Source organism: Trachypithecus francoisi, unplaced genomic scaffold (assembly GCF_009764315.1).
Source record: "Trachypithecus francoisi isolate TF-2019V2 unplaced genomic scaffold, Tfra_2.0 Lachesis_group15, whole genome shotgun sequence".
NCBI classification, from domain to species: Eukaryota; Metazoa; Chordata; class Mammalia; order Primates; family Cercopithecidae; genus Trachypithecus; species Trachypithecus francoisi.
The window spans coordinates 22,946,623-22,958,791 of NW_022681460.1; the positions used below are offsets into that span (position 1 = coordinate 22,946,623).

Consider the following 12,169-nt stretch of genomic DNA (forward strand, 5'->3'; position numbering starts at 1 on the left):
TAAAACTATCAACAGTTAATCAACTTCATTATTATGGTAAATTATATTAATATTGACAACAGTGAAATACTGAATATTTTGGAAGGACCTTGTGAATCATAAAAGCAAATCTATTTTGTTAATTTTGACTGTCATTATTGCATGTTTGGCAATCCATGTTTGATTGACAACAATATTGCCCTTAGGTCAGATAAACTAGATTATACTACAAAACAACAGGACCACACATTACCAGGAAACACAGTGAAAATCACTTGTATGCATTACTTTAATTTTTGAATATAATAAAAATAGTGAACCTAAGACAGAATATAAACCAAAAATGGTAAAACACCTGTTTTTATAGACGGAGGTTCTCTTTCTTGATGTTCAGCTTTTTCTAGAGAAAGAAATCAAATTTCACTGGCAATCTGTGGATTCTTCGGCAAATATTTCTTATTTACATATTTGTAAGTGATCCTCAGTTTACCCAAGAGGCATGCCCCAAAGCTGTTTTCATGTAATTTGAAACAAAGAAAGCATATTGCCATAAAAACACATTATAAACAGGGTTAGGTTAGGTTCATTCTCAGGACACCCAGGGAAAGACTTTTTTCTACATTTGGCTGAAAGACAGTATCAGGGTTTTATCTCTTTGGGGGCTGTGTTGTATAAGAGGATAGAATATGGCAAAGAGGAGAATAAGAATACTGTTTTATTTGCTGAAAGTTGAGTCATTCTTTAGGGACATTTTTAGTGGATGTTATTTGTCTTTGGCATTTTACCAATTCCTCTTTTTTCCTCTCTGCCTAGCTACCTTCTTGCCAGTAAGAAGCAATGCACTGCTGAACACTAGTTTCTTATTGAAAATTTAAACTATATCTGTTGTATTCCAGAGAGTAACACATTTTGTATTTTTATTGACCCGTACCACCCTCCCTTTCCAGGTTTTCTTAAAACTCTCATAGCTGAATCTCAACTATTCTAGGATATGACAAAATGAAATAAAAATGTATGAGTAATTGACATCCCTCTTAGTTCTCTGAAAAATATTTGAATTGAAAATTTTAAAGAGATCATTCTCTTTCATCAAAAGTAGAATTTAAAGTCAACCATATAGGTGGAATATCTTGAATGGTATTGAGAATATCTGTCAGTTGAGTAGGACTCTGGAACAGACCAAGTATTACTTCTAATGACCTCTAGGATCAGTTCTTCTGAGCTGTTCTTGATGTTTACATGTCCTTTCTTTCCCTCACTCCTGAATTTGGAGTTTCTCTAAAATTACTATTTTTCCCCCAAATCATGCACCAACAGTGAAGTAGGTGGGAAGATGTGGGACTCCAGGTGTCATCATACTAAACAGATATTTGTAAATTAGGAACTGATACCTTTCAAGAATAAACTTCCATGAACTGAATTTGCATAAATGTTATAGTAAATAAGCATTCAAAATAAAAGAAAATGAAGAAGTCAATATTCAAGGTATTAAACTGTTATAACAACATCAAAAATAAATCAAGGGAATAATAATAATATAAAATATATATTCAAAATACAATTCACAGGTTCTAGGATGTGAATATGTTCTGATTAGAGCCATGCCTTTGTGCTATATATCCTAAACCATGTATATGTATTCCTAAGCTGTGTCACACATTCACCTTTGGACCTCGTGAAGCTATTTTGCATGCAAGAGCCAGAATATATTTGATCAAAAGCCATTCATGCATTTGTCTAAGCTTGTGTTCCACAAATGTACACCATTCAATGACCAACATCACAATTTTGACACAATATTGAATATATTTACTACCACAGTGGGTAAATATTCATGCCTTCCTGAGTCCAAAAGTCATCTTTAAACTCTCCATCACTATACTTTCTGTGTTACACCTGTACAGTGAAACGAAGGATCTTCAAAGTTCACATTCATGAGGACATTTCATAATTATAATGGACCAATGGCAAAATGTTTATAATTAAATGGATTTCTAAATGCCAAAGTTTACCTACAGTTTAATTAATGCAGCTTAAAGTAAAGAGATTAAAAACAGTATATGGTTCATAACACTGACAATTGTATATCATTTCATTTTCTTTTGTTATTCATTACGTGTGATTAAAAGATTTCCCACCTACCTTAACTTACTGTGAGTGGTATTTCATAGCCTATAAGGATTCCCTCTTTTAATGAACAATAGTGACACACTTTTACTTTTGTATAGTTATAGTCATTAATTAGTAGTGAAACACAAGAATGTTAAATCAATGCCATAGCAATAACATTAATTTACCACGAATAACAATTACATAGCAATCACATTAATTTATCATTAATAGTTACTTAGCCACAGGCAACACTGAAAATAACATTTTTCTTAAAAAAAAAAAACTAAGCAAATTGTTAAAGCTGAAATGGTCAAGCGATATTTCTCAGGTGTTATTCTATTCATCTCTTACTTGCTGGCTTGGGCTTGGCTGTGGAGAATGGAGGGAAGCACATGGCATATTGATGAGTACAAACCATGGAAAAACTAACTGTTTAGTATTTGTATTTACTTATTCTTAGCTTTAGGTCCCCTTCTTTTTTTTTTTTTTTTTTTTTTTTTGAGGCGGAGTCTCGCTCTGTCGCCCGGACTGGAGTGCAGTGGCCAGATCTCAGCTCACTGCAAGCTCCGCCTCCCGGGTTTACGCCATTCTCCTGCCTCAGCCTCCCGAGTAGCTGGGACTACAGAAGCCCGCCACCTCGCCCGGCTAGTTTTTTTTTTTTTTTTTTTTTTTTTTTTTTTTTGTATTTTTAGTAGAGACGGGGTTTCACCGTGTTAGCCAGGATGGTCTTGATCTCCTGACCTCGTGATCCGCCCGTCTCGGCCTCCCAAAGTGCTGGGATTACAGGCTTGAGCCACCGCGCCCGGCCTAGGTCCCCTTCTTAGCTTAAGCTTAAACTGTTTTCTTTGACCACTAATATTTTACTGTCAGCAAATACATTAATTGAACTGCAAAAAACTAGTGAGACACATGTTATGCACATAAAATTTAAAACAATCTATATATTTGAGTCACAACTACATTGAGCTAGCTTCTTCATAATTCCCAAACATCCATACAACTGAATAAGATACTCAGGTGGTCATATTAATACCTCAGGGTACAAATTAAGCAAACATTTACTAAAATTATAAACTTAGGCAGTAGTTGGAATAAAGGACAATGGTCATATAAAGTAATGTGAAAATGGCCTAATGAGATTTCTTTCTTTCTGCTGATAAACTAGTCTATAATTTCTATAAATAATTAGATCTCTCCTGAATTCTATTATATTTTTCCTCCAAGAAACTATTTAAATCCTTATTATCTGATTATCTCAGGAGAAAAAAAATGTTTCACAGAGTTTTTCTTTTGGAATGATTATTAGTAAGAGATAAGGTTCTCTTCATGGCTGAGGTGGGTAGGATTTCTGTCTTGGAATCAAATGAGGAAGTTTAGTCACTCAGATGTGAATTGATTTCAAGACTCATAAGTTTTCTTTTTCCTTACAGGAAAAACTTCTGAAATGCAAGAGTATGTGTCTTTTCTTTTTCATATGAACTAATGAGACACGGAGTGTTTTCAGTTTAACATTTTATGTTCTGTTGATGATTCTTTAAGGCAGACTTTAAAGTTATATAACCATATCCCTCTCTATGGAGCTTTCATGGAAGTAATTATTCCATGGAATAAGTAAATTATTCCAGCTCATTTATAAATAGCAGGAGGAAATGTGGTTTAAAAATAAGATTAAACACCTATGTATACATGATAATGCATTTAAATCCTTATTATCTGATTATCTCAGGAGAAAAAAAATGTTTCACAGAGTTTTTCTTTTGGAATGATTATTAGTAAGAGATAAGGTTCTCTTCATGGCTGAGGTGGGTAGGATTTCTGTCTTGGAATCAAATGAGGAAGTTTAGTTATTATATAGATTTTCCCATGAATTACACATAAGCTTAGGTCAATCACACTTAAAGTTATGCTACTCTAGTTATTATTTTTTAATAAAAATTATATTGAACACATTTTTAGTTATTCTCAAGAATTCAGAATGTTAGAAATTATGGTACTAAAAGTCTGCACACTTCAGTGAAGGTGCGTGTGTGTGTGTCTGCATGCACACATATGCATGCACCACATATCATATAAGACATAAAAAAAGTATAAAATACCTTATTTACCTGTTTTTTCTATTGTGACAGCTTTTACCTGCTTGAGAAGTTTTTCTTCTGTGATAGGAAAAAACGTTAACACAAGTAGGGAATTTGAATACATCAGTGACGTATTTTAACCATGATTTTTGTATTCTTTTTGAAATAGTACCAATGCCAAGGAAAACTTGTTGCCTCAATAAAACAGGCAAATAATATCTTCTATTCAAATTGGATGAAAGCACAAAGAAAATCTGTCCAGCTGAAATGTCCTTTGCAGCTATCTTGCTATAGAAGTTTTCCTAACTTAAACTGCTCCCTAACGTGCCAGTATGAATTCTATTTTTCACTTTCACTGTATTTCAGTGTATTTATCTGCCCATAGGTACTGCTTTATAAAATACATGTTCCCTTTCTATTATTAAATTAGAATAGGAAGAAGCAATTTTTGATCTTCTTGTGCCGATACCTCCCTGGGAACCCAGGAATAGGCGGAGAACCCAAATTTTTTACAGTGTGAAGCTGGGGAAGAACAAAGTTGATACATTTGCTGGATGTCCTCTGTTCTCAGCGATTTTTCATAGTCAAAGATGTTTGGGTCAAAGTAAAGAGATTATTGCCCTGATACTACATGAAATTAAACTTCTCAAGCATTTCGCACTAGGTATGAATTGACTGATCAAATATTCTAAGTAGAAATTTTCACTGGATGACAGAATTTAAAGACCATGATGGTGTAACTGAAGTAAAAGAGTCGTTCCTACAAGACAATGCATTTCATGTATGCTCAGACACTAAAGTCTGTCACTTCTCTTTATTTCACCTCAAATTGACTAATATTTGGGACATAAGAAAATAACAGTGTTTCATGTAACGAGGAGCTTCTAAAAGTTGTTTCTAACTTTCTGCTTTCGTCAATACAGACAGCTCTTCTCACCTCTCCACACTTCAGCCCTGCTTTCCTTATTCCTATATTTTCTGTTGTTGGTGTCTAATAGTTTTTTTATAGCATATGGAAAACAAATCAAACAGACTAAAACCCATTGTGTACAGATTTTTTAAAGTACAATTTATAAAAGTAAGCAAAGGATTTCCTGAGATTTGCTTAGAGAAAGTATGTTTTTCACTTTTCAAAGATTCTGGCCTAACTATATTCACAACATTGGGTACATAATTCAGCCTGGAATGAAAAATAATATTCTACAGAATAATTGGGGCTTGGGTGGCCTCAAAATTAAATTCATATTTAATTAGCTGAAATAAAAACTTGTTTCTATTCTTAAAAAATAATTCATAACCTTGTTTTGATAAATTATGTATTTTTTTTTTTTACAAGCAGAACAAATTAGCTTACTTCTACTTTCTACAAAATGCAAGACCAGGAATAAAAAGAAAAGAAGAAAGGTAAGGAAGGGTGAAGAAAAGAAAGAGTCAGGAAAAGAAGCAGGGAGAAATGTTGATTTCTTCAGCATTTTTAGGACTTGGAGAGTCTAAAATGATCGTATTTGAATAAGCCAATCTGAATTACAAGTTTGGTCAGAATGCCGTGCCCAAATCAGAATAAAACAGCAAGTATAGAGCCCATTCATCTAAGTGTTGGGTGACTATGGTTTTTGTGCAAAGCAAACTCTCTGATGGGAAGGGAAGAGTGGTTGTCTAGTTACATTTCACTGGTTAAGTTCTTAGTACAAAAAAAAAAAAAATTCTGAAGATGACAAATTGGAGATGGTTCAGAAGCTGAATTGTCCAAATAACTTTAGACTTGCCTCTAAACTCTTACTTCTGCTAAAATTAAACCATTGAGAGACAATTTGAGACTACAAATACCACCTGCAAAATACCTGGTTTACCATGAGAAACAGTCTTTTCTGGTTTCACTATGTCTTGTTCTGAAAATAATAAAAAGAAAATCTTTTTAGGTATTGGGAAGCTGGGAAAATAACTAGCAAATGTTAGCAAATGTGCCCATAGAGAAAAATATTCTGAAACCTTCATATCATCCTTGTTTCTATGTAAAACTTGAAGGTTTTAGTTCATGAAAACAATATGCCAAGAATTCTTATTTACAAAATTTTTGAAACTATAGTTTTCAAAGCATAGGCTGTAATAAAACATGAATATAAAAGTACAGATTGAAAATACATGATTTTGAAAACATTTCAAAATTTTTTGTAAAAAATTCTACATAAGCATAAAAGATAAAATTAATATACATACTGTGTATTTGAACTTTTTCAGATACAGCTAAAAAGAATAAATAAATAATATATTAGATTAAATTACCTGCAAAATGGAGTATTTACCGACAACAAATATAATTGGTTATTGTAAATAGAACTAGGCATAACTAGTTTTAAATAGCATTGGGTTTCTGGTTAAAGTAAAACTGGCAAACATACAAAATGCTTTTATCTGGTAAAACATACCCACTTACAGCAAATAAATATAATCAGGAAAATAAATAATAAAATAATAATAAATCATAATAATATTTGTAATGTAACAAGGCTGCTATGAGCCTTGATATATTATAAATATATCACAAGGGCAACTATATCCAAGCTTATAATCAGCTGCCAGGTAAGTTCTGGTGAGAATTCAGGGGCTGAGGTACTACTGAATATATGTCTAGATTTTGATTCTTGATTTGCTGATGTTGAAGAATCTTGCTAAGTAACCTTTTATAATGAAGAAATAGCTACCATAGAGCCTGAGGGTTTTTTTGAACTTGCCTCAGGTCAATAGCTAGTTGGTACCAGAGGTACGACTTAAACACTAAATAACAATACAGACTTGGAAAGGTCACCCTTTTTTTTAGATCAACCTTCTAATAAAATGATAGCATTTTAGGGACAATCTTTTAATGGGAGCACCCAGGGTTTGGTGCAAATCAGATGTGGGGCAGACCCCTGGCTTCAAAATAGATTAACTTGAAAATCCTGGAATAATAACTTATTTTCTGAACTTGATCTATTGAACTGCTTCTTCGGATATTGAGTAGAGATAGTAATTGCCATGCTGTCTGTTTCTCATAACGATATGATGAAAGTAAAAATCCTATGCTGGTCCTTAGCTCACAATAGATACTTAATAAATTCTTGCTCTCATTCCCTTCAAACCACAATAGTCTATAACTTTATGATTTTATGATTCTGGTATATTACTGGAAATACTTCAGAATTATGAAAACAAAGCCACCAGAATTATCGAAATAAAGCCATAAGTTAAACATGATTATTATTAATTTCATAAAAACCTTAGAAATGTCTAAAGAAATCTGCAGTCTCTGTTGAGATTTATTTAAGGCCATTTTCTAGATGCTTTTGTCTAGGGAATATTTCCATTCTCACCTAATCCAGTGCTATACAATCATGTTGAGCAACGGAGTGGACAAAGTAATAAGGAACTTGGAGACTCTGTGCATGTCTCCCTAGTGAGATGTAAGCCTCTTTTAGTACTTAATAAAATAAAGGTAATGCCAACTCTGAATCTATATAAAATAAAGCTCGTGTTACCTGGTTTTGCTTCTTTTTTAATTTGGGGCCCTGAGGGAGAGAAAAGGCAGAAAATGTAAAACCTGAAAACATAAACTGGAATACAAACTAATTTTTAGAAATAACTTTTCTGCTTATCATAATTGGGAGGCTGAGGCAGGAGAACTGCTTGAACCCAGGAGGCAGAGACCTCAGTGAGCTGAGATCATGCCACTGCCCTCCAGCTTAGGTGACAGAGCGAGACTCTGTCTCAAAAAAAAAAAAAAAATTAACTAAAATTTATTCCAGTTTTACACTGGTTTGCCAATGGTGGATTATTAAACACAAAAGAAAAACATGCTTTGCACTTGTCTGTCAAGCTGTTGGTATAGCTAATTCTTTTAAATCTAAATTTTCTACTTTTTTCTAAGATGATTATTGCAGGAAATGGTTCCAAAGTCAACATAAGACAAATTATTTTAACAACAAGAGTTGGAAGAGACTCTTTGAAATAGATCTAATTGGGTACTTACGTGAGTTAGCAATTTACACATCTAGTGTTATGGCTCAAATGTGTTCTCCTAAACAATCTGTTGAGTCCTGACCCCCAGTACCTCAGCATGTAACCTTATTTGGATAGAGTTGCTACCTACGTAATTAGTTAAGATAAGATGAGGTCATGCTAGAGAAGGGTAGGTTCTTAATCCAATATGACTATTGTCCTTATAAGAAGAGGAGAAGAGACAGAAAGAGAGAGACACAAAGAGAGAAGATGACCATGTGATAATAGAGGCAGAGATTGAAGTCATATATCTTCACACCAAGAAACACCGAGGATTGCTAGAAAACACCAGAAGCTAGGAGAAGCAAAGAAATATTCTCCTCTACGGTTTAAAAGGAAGTGTTGCTTTGTCAACACCTTGATTTTTGACTTCTAACCTCCAAAATTGTGAAAGAGAAAAATTTCTATAGTTTTAAGCCACACAATTTGTGATATTTTATTGTAGCCATCCGAGGAAACTAGTCAATTTTGGCTTAGGAACATAGGTGCTGCTGAAACAAATACTTATACATGTAAAAGTGGTTTTGAAATTGGGTAATGGGTAGAGGTTCGAAGAATTTTGAGACACTTAATATAGAAAGCCCAGGTTGTTTTTAAGAGACTATTGGCAGAAATATTGACATTAAAGGTTATTCTGATGAGGGCTCAGAAAGAATTCAAGAGAGCTATAGAAAAAACTCTTGTCATTTTAAATGGTGCCTTTCTGACTTAGTCCATTTTGTGCTGCTATAACAGAATATCACAGACTGGGTAATTTACATGGAACAGAAATGTATTTCTTATACTTCTACAGACTGTGAAGTTCAGGATTAAGGTATTAGCAGGTTTGGTCTCTGGTTCAAAGATGGTACCTTGCTACTGTGTCCTCCAGAGAGAAGGAATGCTGTGTCCTTACAGGGCAAAGGCAAAAGGAGAAGACAGCAGGCTAGTTGAACAACACATGAAACCTCTTTTATATGGGCCTTGTTCCCATTCACAAAGGAGGAGCTCTCATGGCCTAATCACCTCTTCAAGGCTCCAGCTCTCAATACAATTTATTCTATTTATTACACAGGTAACACTTAAATTTTGAGAAAACACATTCAAATCATATAGATGTATATTAGAAGTAGAAGTAGAATGTCGCTAGATAAATGAATTTTAAAGATGAGGTCTCAAGAAAATGAGGAATATATTATTGGCCACTGAAGGAAAGGTAATATTTGTTATACAGTAGCAGAAAACTTGGATAAATTGTGTTCTTCTGTTAGGTCGAAGGTGGAGATCATAAGTGAATACTTAAAAATTTAGCTAAGAACATTTTCAAGCAAAGTATGGAAGGTGCAGATTGATTTTTCCTTGTTGTTTATAATAAAATGTGAAAAGAAAGATACACATAAATTGAAGAAGAAAGTGTTAATCAAGTAAGAACTGGCACTTACTGATTTGAAAAATTCTCAGCCTATCTAGACAGTGTGCCACGGAGATAGGGCCAAGGACGGCTGGACAAACTTTTGCTAAAGAGATTAGATGTATGACTCATGGAGCCACTTCAGCAGAAGACAGAAATAGAGATGTGGTTATCCAGGAAAGATCTGTGGAGGACCCTCTTATCTAATAGTTTAGACGCCCCATGAATTAATTGTGATACTAGTCAGGTTTTTGAGAATTTTAAAGAAGGAAAAACAATGCCAGCCTGGACAAAAAGGGACAGAGGCATGATAAAATGAAGGGATAATGACTGTAAGAGAAGAGCTATGAATTCAAATGCTTGGATCGATGGGACCTCCTGTGGCAGACAAGGCAGGGCTCTCGGCTCGCTGACCTAAGAGGGCAGGGCCACTGTTCCACCAGGTCCAGAGTACAGAGCACTGAGCCAGAGAGAATATTCTCAGGCTTTGAAATATGCTAGGTTTTGGTTTTGCTTTAGGAATCAGGACCTCTTTTTATTTTATTGTAATTTCTTCCCTTTAAAATAGGAATGTCCATCCTATACCCATCTCATCATTTTATTTTGGGAGTAAATAATTTGTTTCATGTTTTCACAGGTTCACAGAGAAGAGGAATTTTACTGAAGGAAGAATCATACTCCAAGTTTCATATATAACTGATTTAGATGCTTTAGATAATGAGATTTGGAACTATTGATTGATATTTAGAAGAAATTTTGGACTTAGAACCATGCTAGAATGGTTACGACTTTTAGAAATGTTGGGATGGGGGAACATATTTTGCACCTATGGAAGACATAAACTTTGGGGCAGCCAGAGAATGGACTGTTATGGATTTAATTGTGTCTTTCCAAAAGGTATGCTTACAACCTAACCTCCAGTACCTTAAAATATGACCTTGTTTGTAAATAGGGTTATTGCAGATGTAATTAGTTAAGATGTTGTCATAAGGCAGTAGGGTGGATACTTAATCCAATATGGCTGGTGTACTTATTAGAGGAGAAGGGTTTGCAGAGATAGAGACACAAAGGGAGAAGGTTTCCAAGTGATGATGGAGGCAGAGATTAAAAGTGATGCTTCTACAAGCCAAGGAACATGAAGGATTGCTGGAAAACAGCAGAAGATGCAAGGAAGAATTCTCTACAGATTTCATGGAAAGCAGGTCCCTTGTGACACCTTCATTTTGGACTGCTACCCTCCAGAACTATGAGAGAATAAATTTCTGTTGTTTTAAGCCACCCAGTTTGTGGAATTTTCCTACAGTAGCCCTAAAACAATAATAAAATTATGAAACATTAAACAAAATTTTAACTGTGTTCAGAACCAGTTGAGTGTTCTTTTGAAAAAGTTTCTACTGCCTACTGTAGCCTTCAGAAATGTGCATCTGACTGAAAAGCCTCAAAAGAGAGAAGGATGAGAACAGATGTTTTGCTGATTGAATGTCTGTGTCCTACAATAATCAGAGAAAATTTTGGTTTTGTGGGAGTCAATTCAATTAGTCAGTTACTTCTTCTGAACCATGTAAATTTCTCAGAGATTTCACCTACGCAAATAGAGTTTTTTCTAGAAGTGGGTAACATAGAGAAATATATATTTCATTAGTTTTTTTAAGTTGGTCAAGGATAAAATTTGATATAATATTTGTACTAGGACATGACATTTGCAAAGAGATATTGTGCTATTTATTATAAACATAGAAAGCATGTATGTCTATAAATAAAATATACATACCTGGCTTCTCTTCTTTTTTTCCTTGTAGTTCTGAAAATATAGATGAACATTAGTAAAAATGATTATAGAAAGATATTCATTTCCTGTATTCATGTATATTTATTTTTATATAATTCTTTTCTATGTTATTCATTGGTTTCAATCTCATATTAACTTTGAAAAGTTAATGTCATATTAACTGTCTTCTTATGATTGTGGCAAACTAGTACGTAACAACAAATTCCTCACTATTGATCCCAATAAGAAATATTTCGAGGGCTAGGCATGTTGACTCATGCCTATAATCTTAGTACTCTGGGAGGCCAGCCAGGTTTGTTGGTGGGTGCCTGTAATCCCAGCTACTGGGGAAGCTGAGGCACAAGAATCACTTGAGCCTGGGGGGCAGAGGTTGTTGTAAGCGGAGATCGCACCATTGCCCACTGCCTGGGCAACAGAGTGAGACTCTGTCTCAAAAAAAAAAAAAAAATTTTTTGGGGGGAAAATAATGGAAATGTGAGCTGAGATTTTTAAGGACAAGGTGAGGAAAGATACTTCCAGTGAATAAAGGACAAAGGAAAATTTTGGCATAGCATTTTCTCAGAAATACACGGAAGAGAATGAGTACATTGTCTGTACAAAACAAGCCTTTGACTATAAGCAAAATATTGAACATGAAATCAAGATAAATAACAGCATGCATTTAAGATCTATTTTATGTATGTGTCTACATATGTATGTATTTGTTTTTTAGCATGCATATAACATACGTGGAGGTTTAGGCTTGACTTCTTTGCCTAGAAAAAATTTTTAAAAATTATTAAAGGCTGA

General features: G+C 34.2%; 1 protein-coding gene across 1 annotated transcript in view; it reads right to left on the minus strand.

The window, feature by feature from the left end:
* Positions 1-12,169, minus strand: part of TRDN (triadin) — a 431,045-nt gene that overhangs the window by 59,336 nt on the left and 359,540 nt on the right. The window contains exons 25-32 of the mRNA XM_033234448.1: positions 12,109-12,135; positions 11,363-11,392; positions 7,682-7,711; positions 6,384-6,410; positions 6,008-6,055; positions 4,197-4,244; positions 2,443-2,460; positions 335-379 (exon numbers count right to left, since the gene is read on the minus strand). Coding sequence (XP_033090339.1) covers positions 335-379; positions 2,443-2,460; positions 4,197-4,244; positions 6,008-6,055; positions 6,384-6,410; positions 7,682-7,711; positions 11,363-11,392; positions 12,109-12,135 — 273 coding nt within the window. The remainder of the gene's footprint in view (positions 1-334; positions 380-2,442; positions 2,461-4,196; positions 4,245-6,007; positions 6,056-6,383; positions 6,411-7,681; positions 7,712-11,362; positions 11,393-12,108; positions 12,136-12,169) is intronic.